This window comes from Macaca thibetana, chromosome 3 (genome assembly GCF_024542745.1).
Source record: "Macaca thibetana thibetana isolate TM-01 chromosome 3, ASM2454274v1, whole genome shotgun sequence".
Taxonomy (NCBI): Eukaryota; Metazoa; Chordata; class Mammalia; order Primates; family Cercopithecidae; genus Macaca; species Macaca thibetana.
Genome location: NC_065580.1, coordinates 77,751,861 through 77,770,607, shown reverse-complemented (window position 1 = coordinate 77,770,607; position 18,747 = coordinate 77,751,861). Strand labels below are relative to the sequence as shown.

Genomic DNA, 18,747 nt, shown 5'->3' with positions numbered 1-18,747 from the left:
CCCGTCTCTACTAAAAAAAAAAAAAAATTAGCCGGGCATGGTGGCAGATGCCTGTAGTCCCAGCGACTCAGGAGGCTGAGGCAGGAGAATGGCGTGAATCCGGGAGGCAGAGCTTGCAGTGAGCTGAGATTGCGCCACTTCACTCCAGCCTGGGTGACAGAGTGAGACTCCATCTCAAAAAAAAAAAAAAAAAAAAAAAGGAATCAGGGATGGGCTCTGGGTTGAATGTTATCAATAATCGGAGATAAGTTTAGGATTGGGTATTTAATGAATCTCATCTAGAAGTTGGGACAAATGGAGTTAGGCTGAGTCATAACTGGTAGAAGTAGCCATCACTCATTTTAGCCAATATTGGAGATGTTTGATCATTTGAGGGTTTTGTACAGTGTTTGCTGTTTTTGTCTGTGCTTAGATATAATTATGGAATAGTCTGGCTTTCCTCTTGGTCCATCACAGTCATGGGGTGGCCTTGTATGATCTTGGTGATTTGTCAAATTGTTCGTGTTTGGCACGATAGCCTAGTTGCCAGGGTCAGGTCAGCTCCTCGTTGTTAGGGATTGCTTTTCTCTTTCTCACTGGCTATTTGTTTTCTTAAAACAGCTGCAGATTATACCAGATTAGAAATGGGAATGGGGCTGGTGATAGAAGCTACTAGAGGCTGATACAGCCATAAAAAGCAGTGGAAGTGAAGCTGCCAGAGGGGGAAGGATATAAGAAATGTGTAAAAAAGCAGAGAGCTCATATCAATTCAGAGTCATTTATATATCAGCCTTTAAGCATATCGTTATATTGTATATTATACTGGAATAACAATTGATATTCATGATTATATCAAGTGTTGGGTTTCAATCTTGAGTGACTTATTTTCATTTGCTGGTAGTTATTTCTTCTAGCTGTTTGTATTTAAATAGCAGAAATAAATAGTGATATGAATTTTAGATGCAATACAATTCTTTTTTCAAGTCTCTTAGCTCTGGTTGTACTGCAGCTCCAAAATACTCCAAAAAACTCCAAAAAATACGTAAGATGCTCTTTCTTCCTTTGGAGCAGTGAGAACTGAATACAACAGAATCATTGTTTTATGAGTTCAGTAAATTAACTTTTTCAGGTGGTGTTGTGACATGGTGCATGTATTTTTACATCTGGAGCTCATGCAAAGAAAACACTTTGAAATATCAGGATATTATTACATAGCAAAGCTTTTATCTGCTGTTCCCTCAATACTATCTTCTTTTTCCTTTCTTCCTTTCCTATTCTTTTACATATAACACTAGATTCAGAGACCTTGGTGTCTGTGATTCAAGTGATAATATACACATGCCTCTGATAAGGCCTCTCATATATAAAGGTACAAAACAAAGTTGTACTTATGGCGTGAGTATTTAAATGTCAATAACACTGCACAAAAAGGGACCCTCTCTTACGTGTTTAACAAATATTTGCAAACTAGTGGCTGTGAGTTGGGTTTTGGAGTCAGAGTGGACTTGACTCTCACTTCTGCCATCTAACAGTTGTGTGACCTCGGGTGAGTTACTTACGCTCATCTGAAAAATGGGGATCGCCACTTTACTGGGGTTGTTGTGAGGATAAATGAAAGGATGTAAAGCATTTAGCACAATATCTGATGCATAAGAAATCAAGTTCTGAATCAGAATAATCCAGCTCTGAGCCAGAACTTGAGTCCATTATGTTTTCCTTCCATAATATTGATGTAGATCAAGGGTTGATAGAAAGTAGAACACTAAGGAGTGTATTCCAGGGCATCTCTTAGTACAGGTTCTATATATTTAATATTATATAAAGTTTGATCTAATGATACTTTTTTTTTTTTTTGAGACAGAGTTTCGCTCTTGTTTCCCAGGCTGGGGTACAATGGCATGATCTTAGCTCACCGCAACATTCACCTCCCCTGTTCAAGCTCTCCTGCCTAAGCCTCCTAAGTAGCTGGGATTACAGGCACGTGACACCATGCCCAGCTAATTTTGTATTTTTAGTAGAGATGGGGTTTCTCCATATTGGTCAGGCTGGTCTCGAACTCCTGACCTCAGGTGATCCACCCACCTCAGCCCCCCAAAGTGCTGGGATTACAGGCATGAGCCACCGTGCCTGCTAAATGATACATTTTTCTTCATAAAAACATTTATTTAGTTCAAACATTGGCCAACTGTGGAGCTGGCTGCCTGTTTTTATAAATAAAATGTTATTGGAGCACAGGTATACTTGTTCACTATGTATTATCTATGGCTACTTTTGTACTACCAATGCAGCATTGATCAATTACAAAAGAGACGTTATTATGACCCTCAAGTCCAAAATGTTTACTATCCAACTGTTTAAAAGTTTTGCAGCCCTAATATAGTCTAAATACAACTGCAATTAAAATGAACATCTTAACTATGTTACTCAATCCAGTAGTCAATTCTCTGTTGTCAATTTATTTGCCCTGTTGGTAGCATTTGACAGATGGATCCCTCACCTTCTTGAAACACTCTCTTCACTTCGTCTCTCTGGCTGCTTCCTTCTCAGTCTCCGCTGCGGCTTCTTCATCTCTGACCTCTAATGATTGGAGTGCTTAAAGGGCAGGCTCAGTCCTGGGACCGTCTCTTTTTTCCATTACTTGGCAAAGTCACTCAATTATGGCCTTTAATATCATTTATATACTGTGGGCTCCCAAATTTATGTTAATCCCAGGCCTCCCCCACCTACTTGATATCTCTATTCGAATGTTCGTTTTAGGCATCTCAAACTAAACATGTCCAAAACTGAACTCCTGATCTCACCCTCTACCTCAAACCTTGCTTTTCTCTCAGGCTTTTTCTTCTCGGTCAATGACAACTCTATTCTGCCAAAAGCCTTGGAGACATCCCGGAGTCCTCTCAATCCTCAGCAAATCCCATTACTCTACCTTCAACATTATCCAGGTTCTGAGCACTCCCCACCACCTCTGCTCTCAACACGCTGCTTTGTGCCCCACCATCTCTCACGTAGACCTCCCTTCAGTCTGTTCTCCATACAGCTTCCAGATGGGGCCTTATAAAACAAGTCAGATCTCTCACTTCCCTTCTCAAAACCCTCCAGTGGCTTCCTATCTCACTCAGAGAATAGCCAAGTCCTTACAATGGCCTCAAAGGCCCCAGTAATCCTTCTACCTGACTCCACTGCCATAATTCTCTGACTTCATTGTTTACCGCTCTCCCTCATGGAGATGGTTCCACCAGCACTGTCTCCTTGCTGTTTCTGGAACATGTCAGGCATGATCTTTGCTTTGGCTGTTTCTCTGCCTGGAATGCTTTTCTTCTGGGTTTCTACCTGGCTCATTGCCTCTCATCAGTGACATCATCTCTGGACATCTTAACCAAAATCATCGCTGCCTCCTCTCTTCCCTGATTAATTTTTCTCCTTCACACTTATTATTCAACAGACTAGTTATTTTATCTACCTGTCTTGATTACTATCTTGTTTCCCCTACTAAAATCTAAGCTCAACGTAGGACAGAGATTTTGAGCTGTTTTGGTCACTGTTGTTTTCCGAGTGTTTGGAACACTTTCTGGCATATAATGGGCACTCAACAAACATCTGTATAAAGACACAGAAAGAATGAATGATGTTCTTCTTGTTGGTACTTTTTCTTTTCTCAATTTCATGGAAGAAGAAAAATAGGGCTCTTTAATTTTGCTGCATTCACTTGAGATCATTTCTTAATTTTCAAAATGCATTTTAAATAAGATTTGGAGGGAAAGGGTATTTAGAAAATTTAAAAATATTTTTCTTCAATTTATCTCTCAAATTCTATTTTTATTATATCCTATGAATTTTCTACTTTTAAATATTTCTGTTATAATCTTAGCAGAAAATGTTTGTGTTATAACAACTATTTAGGAATTTTTGTTTGTGAGAAAAATGATTGATAAATATAAGCCTATACAAATGCTCACCAACTTAGACCGAATAGCAAAATGTCATTTACTATTTTGGAGAATTTGAACTATAAACTGTTTAAAAGGAATAAAATAAAGTTTTATAATTTTCCATGTTGAACTTTTTTTATGGTATAAAGATAGATTTTAACATAGCCTAATTCCAGGTTAGCAAAGTATGAAATAATAAGATTTTGTTTTAATGTTATATTTCTGTGCAGGGGGATATGGGACCTGTGGGACCCCAAGGACCAATGGGGATCCCTGGAATCGGGAGTCAAGGGGAACAGGTAATTAATGCATTCTTCCTTTCCCTTCAGTGCAGAACATTCTAGCCCCATCTTGGTCTTCATTGAAGGCCAGTCCTGCAAACAGCTATGAGTGTGTTTGACAGTTAATTGCAATGGAGTATAAGTCCAGAAATGAATATAGGGAAGGATAAGATGGTTTCATAAGAAGATATTATTTTTTAGAACTTCCAAAGGCTTAAAAAATAGGTAGTGTGTTTCATGAGGCTGTGACTTTTAACATTAAAACCTAATTAACAAGGTAAAGGTTTTGGTGCAATATTTTTAGTTCCCCTTGGGAACAACAGTTTACTTACCTGCTGGTTTGTATATTTTTTTTCTCCTTGAAGCTTTGTGAAAATTGAACCCCACTCTCTCCCAAAGGAGTAGAGTAGTATCCCCCCACCAACCACTCCAACAAGCTACATACCAATTTTTAAAAAAGTATTATAGTTAAAACTTGGACCAGGATCAGAAGTAACCACTTAGTTTAAGGGGCACCCTTCTTGAATAGAAGCAAACCACAGAGAAAATTTATAAATGACACCTGGCCCGTTGGTGAGAAGAAAAGAAAGATCTGTAAGAATGTCTACGTTCGTGATTAGAACCACTTCCAAAATCTTCTGATAACTTTTGGAAAATCTGGGTATTGTGATAAATCTAAATAATGTGAAGATAGTATAACAGTACTCTCTACTGTTGTTAACCATGTAGTTTTTTGTTTACCGTATGCTTTGTTGTTTACCGTATACTTATGCAGTCTCATAATCAAACTGACCAACAAATCCAGTTTTATGCTAAATATCTCCTGGTTAGAAAGTGGCAGGTTAGGTTTGATTAAGATTTACGATTAAGATTTATGATTAAGGTTTGAATTATTCTATTGCTTAGAGAATGAATAATGCTTTATCTAGGGTATTGGGAGAATGGAAGAATTTAAAAAATGAGATAATTCCAAATGTCATTGTTGAGATTAACTTTGGGTTTATTTCTAATTGTCTGCTAATTTATTGTTGTTATTACTTTTTTTGTTAGTCCAAACAACAGCAAAGTTGGGTATGACTCCTTTTTCCATTCCCTTGCCCTTGACAGAGGTCCTAGGAATCTTAAGGTACAGAAGAAGCCAAGATAACTGTATAAATATTTAGATAATAATTAAGAGCTGGATATTTGGGCAACTCAAATCATGATTTGATGATACCAGCAGACATTCTCAAGCCTTGTAGTTTATTTGTTGGTTTTAGCAGGGGCTTACTGATCCCAAAAGTGGCTGGACAATGCTGTCACATCTTGGGTCTTGCGGTGCTCCTGGTGCTGAGTCACTACTATGGGGCTAAACGTGAGGTTCAAAGACAAGTCTGTCCAGATGGCCTGTGAATTCTGGACCTCCTACCTACAGCTTCTCGTTGCCTTTAATGCTGTTCCTTGGTGGAGGTTGTTGTTCTTCAGCTTGGGAAACAAAACAAAACAAAACAAAACGAAACAACTCTTGTACGTCTTTCATTTTCTCACCCCCTTTTCTTCTTTTCAAAAAGAAAAAGAATTTTGGGTAGATGTGTCCTTATAGAGCTGATCTCAATTGGAAATGAGACCTCTATTTGTAAAATGATCTGAGCAAGAAAATCATTTATTTACCTTTTAAGACAAATGATATAAATTCTACTTAAATTTAACCTCTGTTCATTTACTTAAATTTAACCTCAGTTATTCAATGTTCTTATCTTTAATTTTATGTGTTTATCCATTACATTCTTGTTATATTCGATCTTCCTATTTCTTTTATAAAAATAAGTGTTTTCCCTCATGTGTTTATAAGGGAACTTCTGTTTCCAGCAACATGTTTACAATATCTCTTAAATGGCCCACAGATTTCTGTTAAATATTTGGAGGCTTGATCAACTCAGATCTTTTACAAAATAGAGTGAAATATAAACAACCACATATACACATGTACATATATGTGCACATCCCTTTTTATACCCACGTGTAAAAACCTCCTTTATAGTGTGAAGGAGAGAGTCAAGTGTTTGAACATTCTTCAATTTGGAATCTACTGACTATTGCTTCTTAGAGCCTAGGTCAAACCTTCAATTTACTATCCTGATACATATATATTGGGACAACTGGGATATAGGTTTGCCTGCATGTGACAGAGATATGAAATAGGTTAACTAGATGTAATTTTATTTTCCTTACTTAAAACTCCAAGCTGGTATAGTGACTGTATTAATCAGTCTTGTTAGTCTGCCATACTGTGGGTGCTGTCCTCATCTGCGTGATCCTGGATGGCCACCCTCTCTTAATTCCAGCTACTGAAGAAGAGGAAAAGGAAAGGAGAAGGCATACCTCTTCTTTTAGCATGAACCAGGAATTACATACATCACTTCATTCACATCCCATTGGCTAGAATCTAGCCCACATGGCCACTCCTGGCTGCAACAGGGACTGAGAAACATGGTCTTTATTCTAGGCAGACATATGGGCCAGCTAAAATTTCTCCTAATATGGAAATAGGGAAGAATGCAAATTGTGGTTTAACTAGCAGCCTCTGCCACCCCACTCCACAAATGTTTATTGAGTATAAGTAACTTATTATGGAGTTTGAACTAAAGTTTCACTTTAGAGGATTTGAAACTACTTAATTTCACTAATACTATTTTATAAAATTTTATTTTAAAGGGAATCCAAGGTCCTATTGGTCCACCTGGTCCACAAGGGCCCCCAGGACAAGGCTTACCTGGTTCCAAGGTAACTTTGTAAATGAGAGCAGAGTTTAATATATCTATAGTATAATTGCTGTTTTCTAATCAGTGCCAGTGCATTTAGAAGACAGCAGATAGAATGAACTTAATCAGAGATCTCTACTTAATGCAAAATGTTACTGATATTCCTGACAATTTAGAAAATGTAATATGTATTCTTTATGCTTTAAGAAAGTTTTACTTATGCAATTTTCATTTGTTGTTTTCTTTGTTACTTTTACTTATGAGATCCTATTCTAGCAACTCAAGCAGTAATATTAACAGAGGCAACTAGTGGTTATGTGTCTTTCTAGGTTGGCTAACTTTCATTCTCACCACCACTCTGACAGTAGGTCCAACTACTAAAACCATAGCTAAAGAGATGGGATCAGAAATGACCTAACAAATAAAAATGTTTTATGTACTTGGGAATCAAACTATCTCATAGATTGGAACTATTATTTTTTCCTTGAGGAGGAGCATGGCACTTATTTAACTAGTTATCCTTAATATTACTTCTAAGAATCATGAATCATTGTTAAATAAATAAAATGCTTCTCTGAGACTGCTCACCTTAGAACTCACTCCTTAGAGCTGTACGTGTGAGAAGCCCCTCAATGGAGCACTCTGACTATTCTTGAGAGTTTTGATTTGGAGCTTGTCCTTAAAAGCTCAAGTTGTGTTCTCTGCTTATGACATTGCTCTTGATCAGCAGTTACCTTGCCTTTTCCTGTGCCAATTTTAGTTGTTCTTGAATGCAGCTGCCTATCTTTTCCAGATACCCTCCACAAGGGGCTCCTTAAAAATCAATTCTGAATATGCTATATGGCCTATATTTTAAGTCAGACCATATATACATCAAATATTATATATATTTTTCATTTACATAGATTCCAAATCTGGTGCAAATCCATCCATCTGAAGGGATTTCAGGCAATATATATGAATTGAGCATATGAAACTGTTTTACTTTATTGATATAAGACAGGTTTTAGGAGATCAACAGCAGGAATATATTATTTTCACTTTGCTGCTGTATTAAAATACTCCCTTTTCTTACTAGGGAGAAGTAGGCCAAATGGGACCTACAGGCCCTCGAGGACCAGTGGGAATTGGAGTACAAGGTCCAAAGGTGAGTTGACTGCTGCTCAGAAGTGATATGATACTTTATTTAATATTATGTAAGGTTTCCTTTATATTTAATTGCAGTACAGATCCTGCATGTGTTATCTAATGCTATATTAACGGGCTCCTTTTACTTTTTAAGTGTGGCTACTACTACTGCAAAAGCTATAATTATGTGAATGGCTTGCTTTATATTCCTCTTGGACAGTGCTGCTCTAAAATATATACTCCACTGGGGTGGCACTTTGTTTATCTTGGTTTATTATGGAATCCCCAGCTTTGGGGACATGATAGATTCTCAATAAATACTGCTGAATAAGTGAACAAATACTTAGTTTGCCCTTCACAGTTTCTATAACTCATCCTGAAGTTATATAGGATCTAGAGAGCCATGTTGAGCACTCAACTTCACCATTGTTCTGTTGTTATTGTCATATTCTTACAAGCATTTGAGTATTAGAAGAATATGTAAGATGCAGGTCTAAGAAGAATATACATGTTACATATATAAGCATATCATTACAAAGGATAAAAATGTATTAATATAGTAATAGTAGCTGACATTTTTACATGGTTTCCATGTGCTACACAGTATACTAAGTGCCAAGTTTGACATATATGTTTATACATATATGTAATATATGCCTCTGTGTATGTATGTATACAAACATATTATGTTATATACATGTTAATGGCAGAGAGGCAATATACAATATAGTAAGGCTCAGCTGTTAGACTACCCAAGTTCAAATCTCAGTTCCACCACTTACGACATATGCAATCTTAAACTCACTTTAAAAAATGAAGTATGGTTCGGCCGGGGGTGGTGGCTCACGTCTGTAATCCCAGCACTTTGGGAGGCCGAGGTGGGTGGATCACGAGGTCAAGAGATCGAGACCATCCTGGCCAACACGGTGAAACCCCATCTCTACTAAAAATACAAAAAAATTAGCCGAGCATGGTGGCGGGCGCCTGTAGTCCCAGCTACTCAGGAGGCTGAGGCAGGAGAATGGCGTGAACCCAGGAGGCGGAGCTTGCAGTGAGCCTGGGTGGCAGAGCGAGACTCTGTCTCAAAAAAAAAAAAAAAAAAAAAAATTAGCTGGGCATGGTGGTGTGTGCCTGTAGTCCCAGCTACTTAGGAGGCTGAGGCAGGAGAATCGCTTGAACCCAGGAGGCGGAGGTTGCAGTGAGCTGAGATTGCGCCACTGCACTCCAGCCTGGCGACAAAGTGAGACTCAGTCTTAAAAAACAAAAATGAAGTGTTTCAAATATATTCACCATATAGAGAACAATACGAAGAGCACCTGTGTATTCCACAGCCCAGCTTTATCAAATGTTAACATTTTACCACACTGACTCTAGACTTTTTAAAAGAAACATTGTAGGTGTGGCTGAAGGTCCCTGCTGACACTCCCCAATCCCACTGCCCTCCCTTCTCTCCTCACACATAATCATTATCATGAATTTGGTGTTTATCATTATTTTGAAGTTTTTATAATTTCCTACACATTTTTATCCATAAAATATATATCGCTTTTTTTGTGTTCTTGAACTTTACATGATATATCATTCTGCAATATATTTATAGTCAGCCTTACGTTTTATTTGTGCTTTTATATGCCACTAATTCATTGATACTAATCGCATTATAGTATTCCACTATATGAAAATATCTCATTTTATATTTATTCATCTTCATGTTGGTGGATATTTAAATTGCTTCTCATTCTTTTTGATTTTGCCAACAATGCTGCCACAAACATTCCATTTCCTTTTGTATAATTTAGAGGACAAGTTTCTTGACTTGTAGAAGATAGACAGCTAGAGGTAGAATGGGAAGATCATAGAGCATGCGAGTCTTCAATTTTGATACTGTAAAAAATCTTGTCCAAAATGCTTGTGCCAGTTTACCTTCCTGCTAGCAATAGGTAATGGTGTTCTTTTCTCTAAATCTGTGCAAATGTGAAATGTGTACAAATGTCTCTTATTGTGTTATGTAAACTGCAAATATCTTCTCCTAGGCTGTGACTTATTTTTTTCACTTAGAGTACTTCTTAGTATACAGAAGTTTTAAATTCTGATATATTTGTATCCCTTTATGATTTGTGATTTTTGAATATTATTTTAAAACATTTCTTGACCTCAAATTCATAAAGATACTCTTATGCATTTTTTTCTGAAATTTTTATTGTTTTGTTTTAAAAATTTAGGCATTTAACCCACACAGAATTTATTTTTGTGTGTGGGTCAATGTAGGGATCTATTTTTTATTACAATAAATAAGCAAGTACCCCAGAATCAGTTATTTAATAGTCCATCTTTACAACACTGATTTGCAGTACCACCTCTTTCATATATCAGGCTTCCATATTTTGAGCATCAGTGCCTGAGCTCTCTATTCTACTCGATTTTTCTATTTATATCTCTCAGTGCTATTACCTCCTTGTCTTGATTATAATAAATTTATAAAATGTTCTGTCATCTAAAAGGAAAAATACTCTCATCTTCTTTCTTGGTAATTATTGACTCTAAGATACATATTTTAGGGTTGGCTTGTCAAATTTAACAGGATACCACATTTGGTTTGCACTAAATCTACAAATTAAATAGTAAGTCTTTCATACCACAGAGTAAAGCTCTAACTTTTCAAGAAAATATTTGTAATTTTTTCCATAAATGTCTTGTACTTTTTTAGTTAAATTTATTTCCAGATACCTTGCAGAAATTTTTGTAATTGTGAATTTTTTTCTACATCTTTTAACTAACTAGTATAGGTCTAGGTCTATAGGAGAAGGGTTTTTTTGTTGTTTGTTTTCTTTGTTTGTTTGTTTGTTTTGGCATGTTGATTTTGTATCCAGCCACCCTGTGAAATCTCCGTGGAATCTCTTGCTTTTTCAGTCTCTATGTACACAATCATATTGTCTGAAAATAAAGTTTTACCTATTCTTTTTTAGCTCTCCTTTTATTATTTTTTTGTCATTTTGTACTGCTAGGATCACTTGTACAATGTTTAAAAGAAATGACTTCAAAAGAAGTGCTTCTAAAATGTCACTTCTAAGTGTGACATTTGCTGAAAGTTTTTGATAGATACCCTTTATTAGGTTAAGGTAATTCCCTTCTTTTTTGGTTGTACCAAATGTTACTTATTAAATATAAATGATTACTGGATTTTATCAAATTATGTGTCTACTAAGATAATTGTGTTGTTTTCCACTTTTAACTTCTTAATATGATACATTACAGTTACAGAGTTTTCACATGTCAAACCATCCTTGCATTCTTAAGATAAACTCAATTCATTATGTGTACTTTTTATGTTGATCATTCAACTGACTAATCTTTTATTCAAGATTTTTCTTTTATTTTTAATAACTATGTATTATCTAATTGGCATATAATAAATGTACATGTTTAAAGTATAAAATGCAATGTTTTGAGATATGTATATACCCTTGGAATCATCACTGCAATCAAGATGATAAGTATTTCTATAACCCTCAGAAGTTACCATCTGTCCTTCTATCCCTCTGTAACTTCTTGTATGTTCACTAATATGCTTTCCACAGATCTGCTTTCCAATTATCCACTAACCATTGACCTGTTTTTTGTCATCATAGATTAGTTTGCATTTTCTAGATTTTTATGGAATTATATACTTTATGATATTTTTCTGGCTTCTTTTAACTCAGCAAAATCATTTTAAGATCCATGTTGTAGCATATATATGAACAGTTCATTTCTTCATATTATGGAATACTATTGTATTATATGGATATGCCACAATTTGTTTATCCATTCACCTGTGGATAAAAATTTTGCTTTTTTCCAGATTTTGAATATTATAAATAAAGCTGTTATGAACATTTATATATGTGTTTGTATGGACATTTGTTTTTATTTTTCTTGAGTAAACACCTAGAAGTGAAATGGCTAGGTCAGAAGGTAGGTATTCATTTAGCGTTCCAAGAAATTGCCAAATCAACTTCCAAAAAAAAAAAATCTTTGCTTATTATTTTTTCCGGTTACAGAATTAGAGTGTGCAGTTCCTTTATCTTCCTTTTAGTACTTTTAAGATGTTGTTCGATTGTCTTCTCTCTTGCATTGTTTCTGATGAGAAATCTGTTGTTATCCTTATATTTGTTTCTGTATGCAACATGTCTTTTTTCCTCTGGCTGCTTTTGAGATTTTCTCTACATCACTGGTTTTGAGTGGTGTGATTATAATGTCCCTTAGATATGTTTCTTGTGCTTGAAGTTAATTGATATTCTTGGTTACTGATATTCTTAGATCTATGGGTTATAGTTTTCAACAAATTTGGAAAATATTTGGCCAGTATTTCTTGAAATAGCACTTCCTCACCTGAGGAACTCCAGTTTTACTTATATTTGGACTTTATTCTTGTTTTGAGACAGAGTCTCACTCCCACCAAGGCTGAAGTGCAGTGGCATGCTCTTGACTCACTGCAACCTTTGCCTCCTGGATTCAAGTGATCCTATGCCTCAGCTTCCCACATAGCTGGGATTACAGGCATGCACCCCTACTCCTGGCTAATTTTTGTATTTTTTAGTAGAGATGGGTTTTAATAATGTTGGCCAGGCTATTATTTGGATGTTTCAGGTTATTTCACAGTTCACTGGTGCTCTGCTCATTCTTTTTCAGTCTCTTTTCTCTCTGTGTTTAATTTAGGATAGCTTTTATTGCTACATGTTTTAGTTCATTAATCTTTTCTTCCATGACACTAATAAGCTTTTAATTCTGTCCAGTGTTTTTTTATCTCATACATTGTAATTTTCAAATCTAAAATTTTAATTTGTATCCTTCATATATCTTCCATGTCTCTATTTAACATGGTTTAAATTTCCTCTGGTTTCTTGACTGTATGGAATATAGTGATAATAACTTTTAATGTTCTTACCTACTAATTCTAATGCTGGTTTTATTTGTGGGCAAGTTTCAATGGGGTTGATTTTTCTCAACACAAAGTGCTATATTTTTCAGCCTTTTTGAATGCCTATTTTTAAATTAAATATTATTATTAATATTAATATTTTTAAAGATGGGGTCTTGCTATGTTGCCCAGGCTTGCTTTGAATTCTCGGGCTCAAGCTGTCTTCTTGCCTTAGCCTCCTGAGTAGTTGGGATTACAGGCATGTACCACTATGCCTGGCTGAGTAGTTTTTTATTGAATGCCCAACATTGTGAATTTTATCTTTTTGCATGTTGGATATTTTTGTATTCCTCTAATTTGAGCTTTGTTCTTGAATATTTTGTAGTTACTTGAAAACAGATTGACCCAGTTTGGTCTTGCATTTAAGTTTTATTAGGTAAGACTACAACAACATTTAGTCTAGGGTTAATTTTTCCCAGCTGTTGAGGTGAGACCCTTTTTAGAACTCCAATTTATGCCCTCAGAATTGTGAGGTTTTATTTCTTGAAAGTAGAAATAGGCAGTATTCCTGGTTCAAAGTCAGTTCTCTCTAATCTTTTAAGTTGGTTATTTTCCTGGCCTTGGGTAGTTTCTTCATACACATGTACTGAACAGTACCCAACTGAATACTCAAAGTGGATACTCAGCAGATACTGATAGTTTTCTCTGTGTAACTCCTTCTGGTAATCTACTCTGTGAACTTTTGATACCTTGGCTCACCCAGATACATGTTTGTCTCCTTAGAGAGATGCCTGAACTTTCCCTGGTTTCTCAATCCCTGCATTATGACTTGGAAACTTATACAGGCACTGGGGGAAATTAAAGCATTTGATTGGAAGCTTAAATTGCACTATATCTCATAGGGAGACTGGTCTATAATTTTGTTTTCTTGTCTTGCCATTGTATAATTTTTTTGAAAAGGCTTTATAAGCCTCATAAAATAAATTAGGTAGACTTCCCTCTTTTTCTGTTTTTTTTTTGTTTGTTTGTTTGTTTTGTTTTTTTTTTTAGAACTGTTTATATAAGATAGGGAATAACTGTTCTTCAAAAGTTTAGAAGTTTGGTAAGTCTTGCTGTAAAACCAACTAAGCTTGTGATCTTGGAGGGAGACAAAGTAGAGACTTTTAATCACTGACTCAATTTATTTAATAGTATTGGTTTATCTAGCTTGTTCATTTCTTTTTACAGCATTTATATAATTCATATTTTTCTCAAAGATTATTGTTTTTCAATACATTTTTAAAAATTTATCACCAATTTTCTATGACTTAAAAAAATTTTACTGTATTTATAGTTATATCTTTCTTTTTTAATATTGTTTATTGGTATCTTTAAAAAAACCTAATCATTCCTATTAGAAATGTATTCACTTTTATTCGTTTTTAAAAAGGCATTACCAGCCAGGCATGGTGGCTCACGCTTGTAATCCCAGCACTTTGGGAGGCTGAGGCAGGCAGATCACCTGAGGTCAGGAGTTCGAGAACAGCCTGACCAACATGGAGAAACCCCGTCTCTACTAAAAATACAAAATTAGCCAGGTGTGATGACACATGCGTGTAATCCCAGCTACTCGGGAGGCTAAGGCAGGAGAATCACTTGAACCCGGGAGGCGGAGGTGGTAGTGACCCGAGATCGCACCATTGAACTCCAGCCTGGGGAACAAGAGTGAAACTCCATCTCAAACAAATGAAAAAAAAAAAGGCATTACCTTTTAGTTTTATGAATCTTCTTACTTTTTGTTTTCAAGTTTATTATTTTCTTCTCTCATCTTTATCATTCCATCTACTTAGTGTTAGATTTACGGTGCTTTTTTCCACTGGCTTGTTTAGGTTAGTTGAAGTTACTTCCAATTATTTTCCATTTTGTTGCTATTAATAAATGCCATAAAGATACTTTAAACTGTTTGAAAGTAGCATATTTTTTCCTGAACATTTTAAAGGATTTATTACTAATCATAAATTAACTTGAAAGAAAGTGGAATTACTGAATATTAGAGCTGGAAGTGGTGTTAGGGCACAAATTTGTTATTTCACTTTTATATTAGTTTTCTAGAGCTGACATAAGAAAGTACTAGGAACTGAGTGGCTTAATACAACAGAAATTTATTGTCTCACAGTCCTAGAGGCTAGAAGTCCAAAATCAGTCTGCAGGGCTATGCTTCCTCCAAAACCTGTAAGGGAGAATGCTTCCTGGTCTCGTCTTAGCTTCTGGGGGTGCCTGTCAATCCTTGGCATGCCTTGCCTAGCAGATGCTCACTCTAGTCTTTGCCTCTCTTGTCACATGGTGCTCTCCCTATGTGTCTGTCTTCAGGAGGCATTTTCCTCTTCTTATAATACCCATTGTATTAGTCCATTCTGTCATTGCTTTAAATAACTACCTGAGACTAGGTAATTTATAAAGAAAATAGGTTTAGTTGATTTACAGTTCTGCAGGCTGCACAGGAAACATGATACTGGCATCTGCTTGGCTTTTGGGAGGCCTCAGGAAACTTGCAATCCTAGCAGAAGGTGAAGGGGAAGCAGGTACATCTTCACGTGGAGCAGCAGGAGAGTGAGAGAGTGAAGGCGGGCGTACTACACACACATTTTTAAACAACCAGATCTCATGAGAACTCTATTATGAGAATGGCAAGGGGAAGGTCCACCCCCATAACTCGATCACCTCCTACCAGGCCCCTCCTCCAACACTTGGAATTACAATTCGGATAAGATTTGAGTGGGGACACAGAGCCAAATTATATCATCTATTATACTGAATTAGGGCCTCCTGTAATGACTTCATCTTAACTTGATTAAATCTGCAAAGACCGTGTTTCCAATTAAGGTTACATTCACAGGTACAAAGAGTTAGGACGTCAACATATCTTTTTGGGGTCACAATTCAGCCCATAAAAATAGAATCAAAAACTAAGGCTTAGGGATGTTAAGTAACTTCCAAAGATCAAATGGTTTAGTATTAATTACTAATCAGATTTCACGGAGGCGTTTCTCAGACACTAAAATACATCCAATTGCAAGTACCTCAGAATGGAGGCATGAACTTTTGGGAAATAAAATATTTGTTCATCCACCAGGGGGAGCCAGGCTCAGTAGGGCTCCCAGGACAACCAGGAGTACCAGGAGAAGATGGAGCTGCTGGGAAGAAGGTAAGACCAAGCTTTTCATATTACTGGAGTAGGAACTATTAAACCAAACTGATATCTTGGTCCCGCAGGAGTGCAAATCAAGCCATCCAGGACAAACTTAGTCTCTTTAAGAAAAAATATCTCACAATCCCAAATGTTCCTTTTCACTTATCCCTGAGAGAAGGAGGGGCCTACTCAAAGGCTGAGATAGTGTCTCACATCCTCTGCCTTCTCTCTGGTGTTTTGGTTATGGCCTAGTTTCTTCAGGATTTCTAGAAAGCACATTAATTTAAACTTAAGAGAAAGCCACTCCCCCCGCCCCCCGCCAAGAGGAGAGTCTGTGAATGCATTCAGGAAATAAGGCCGTTGTAAAGATTTCCTGAAGTATTTTGAGTTGACATTTGAAATACTCATTTTTCAATAAAAGTAGCAAAAAACAGCAGGTGGAAAGGCTGAAGGTCTTCCCTGTTTTTTAAAAAATCTACCAAATGCGAATGAAGAGCCAAAGGAAAATGAGCTTATTACTTTGGAAATTGGCTGAGAAATTACTTTTTCATGATACTCCAGCTGCTCTGAGTTAAACTGGAGTTTGATGTTACTTTATTTCAAGTTTATAAACTTCCAAATTGATTGTGAGACTAGAGTGAAGGTATGGTGTGTTTTGGAGAGTCTCAGCTGAATCCACTGGTGATAAAAGGAGACAAGGTGGGATGATACATACAGTCTGTCTACTGGAGGGTCACCTAAGACATCAGTGTCATTTTCTCTAGGGAGAAGCAGGGCTTCCAGGAGCAAGAGGCCCAGAGGGACCACCTGGAAAAGGACAGCCTGGCCCCAAGGTATGGAAATGACAGTGTTGGAGGAAGCAGCCTGTGTTCTGGTCCTCATACTGAGGAGCCAACTTAGAAGAAATTTGATTGTTATTCTTACTATGTCAAATGTGTTTATATCTGGCTTAAAAGTATGAATACTATCTTGCAAGATTTTGGAAGACAGCAAGCATAAATGATTCATTTTTATTTTCCTAACATCTATTGTAAGACCCAGCATAGAGAGGAGTTCAACACACGTTTTCTCAATAAATGGTCAGATTGACATTTAAAAAATACATGGGAAGGAAAAGAAGCCTTGAAATACATCATTGAGATTTGACAGTCCATAAATTTTCTTTATTTATAAAATCTCACGCAATAATAAGAAATATCACTTTATTAAATGGCCATTTCACTTCACAACTTGGCATAAATTTATTTTAAACTCTGTAGAAATGCTAGTTGAATAACATTTTTATATATTAAGATGAGACTATATAAATTCATCAATAGGATAAGACCACTAGTGACATAACCTATAGTGTCTAAGGTTCCAGGTCTTCCTGCAATTTTTTTCTCTTTATTTTTTTTTGAGATGGAGTCTCACTCTGTTGCCCAGGCTGGAGTGCAGTGGCACAATCTCGGCTTACTGCAACTTCTGCCTCCCGGGTTCAAGTGATTCTCCTGCCTCAGCCTCCTGAGCAGCTGGGACTACAGGCATATGCCACCACACCCAGCTAATTTTTGTATTTTTAGTAGAGCTAGGGTTCCACCATATTGGCCACGCTGGTCTGGAACTCCTGACCTCATGATCCTCCTGCCTCAGCCTCCCAAAGTGCTGGGATTATGGGCGTGAGCCACTGCACCTGGCCTTCTTTCTATTTTTATGTGCAGTTATCAATTCCCATTTAAAGATTCTTATGGATTATATACAAGTCAAGTAAAAATAAAATTTGTATATATATTAGTGTTCTATTCATAATTCTACTAAAATAGTAATTGATGTCTTGTGAACATACTCACTAAAATTGAATCTTTAATCTTAAATGTGAAGATAAGAAATTTAAATCTATTTGTAGGCTTTTAAACATTTTCATTTATTGATTTACCAGTCTCAGGGATCCTTTTTGGGTGAGGTGGAGGGGATAACATCATCATGCAAAATACACTGTTAGAAATGCCGATCTGCTAACATTCAGGAGAACTGGTGTTTTAGGATGTGCTTTTGGAAAATAGTCGCTTGGAGTTAATAATTGAAGCCGTGAGAATGAACAGTGTCTCCAAGGAAGGGAGTTGAGGTTTAAGCCCCACATTGTGAGGTAGCTGGAGAACGAGCACTCAACAGAATAAGCAGAATGGTAGCATGTTAGGGATACCGAGAAGAAAGGATTTCAAGATGAAAGCAATGGGTGGTATCAGATGCCACCAATAAAGCAAGGAGAATGTGCATTGGAAAAAGAGGCTACTGGATTTGTGGCTTGAGGTGACTTGTGGCTTATGGAAGGCTATTGGAGAAGAGTGGTAGGAGGACATGTTACATAGCCCAGGTATACCATGGTTCAGTGTTGGCGATTTATGACATGTAATTGGGTCCCTGCTATTCATTTCTGGGGTGATTTAGGTCAATAACCTAAATTAGTGGTAGCAGAGGGAAGAAAATACATAGTTGTGGTTGAATTGTCTCTACTGGTGATAATGATATAAGATCCTTGGACATTCAACTTTTTTTTTTTTTTTTTTTTTTTAACACTGGTGCCACTGCTTTCCATTAGTGTGGACCATGGAAACCTTTGTGGATTCTACAGGAGGTCACC

At 36.6% G+C, this 18,747-nt stretch overlaps 2 protein-coding genes across 2 annotated transcripts in view; one reads left to right on the top strand and one right to left on the bottom strand.

Moving 5' to 3' along the window:
• UMAD1 (UBAP1-MVB12-associated (UMA) domain containing 1) overlaps nucleotides 1-18,747 on the bottom strand; it is a 559,686-nt gene that overhangs the window by 397,048 nt on the left and 143,891 nt on the right. The window lies entirely within an intron of this gene.
• COL28A1 (collagen type XXVIII alpha 1 chain) overlaps nucleotides 1-18,747 on the top strand; it is a 178,228-nt gene that overhangs the window by 68,372 nt on the left and 91,109 nt on the right. The window contains exons 16-20 of the mRNA XM_050783009.1: nucleotides 4,139-4,207; nucleotides 6,884-6,952; nucleotides 8,009-8,077; nucleotides 16,071-16,142; nucleotides 16,892-16,960. Of these exons, the coding sequence (XP_050638966.1) occupies nucleotides 4,139-4,207; nucleotides 6,884-6,952; nucleotides 8,009-8,077; nucleotides 16,071-16,142; nucleotides 16,892-16,960 (348 nt within the window). The remainder of the gene's footprint in view (nucleotides 1-4,138; nucleotides 4,208-6,883; nucleotides 6,953-8,008; nucleotides 8,078-16,070; nucleotides 16,143-16,891; nucleotides 16,961-18,747) is intronic.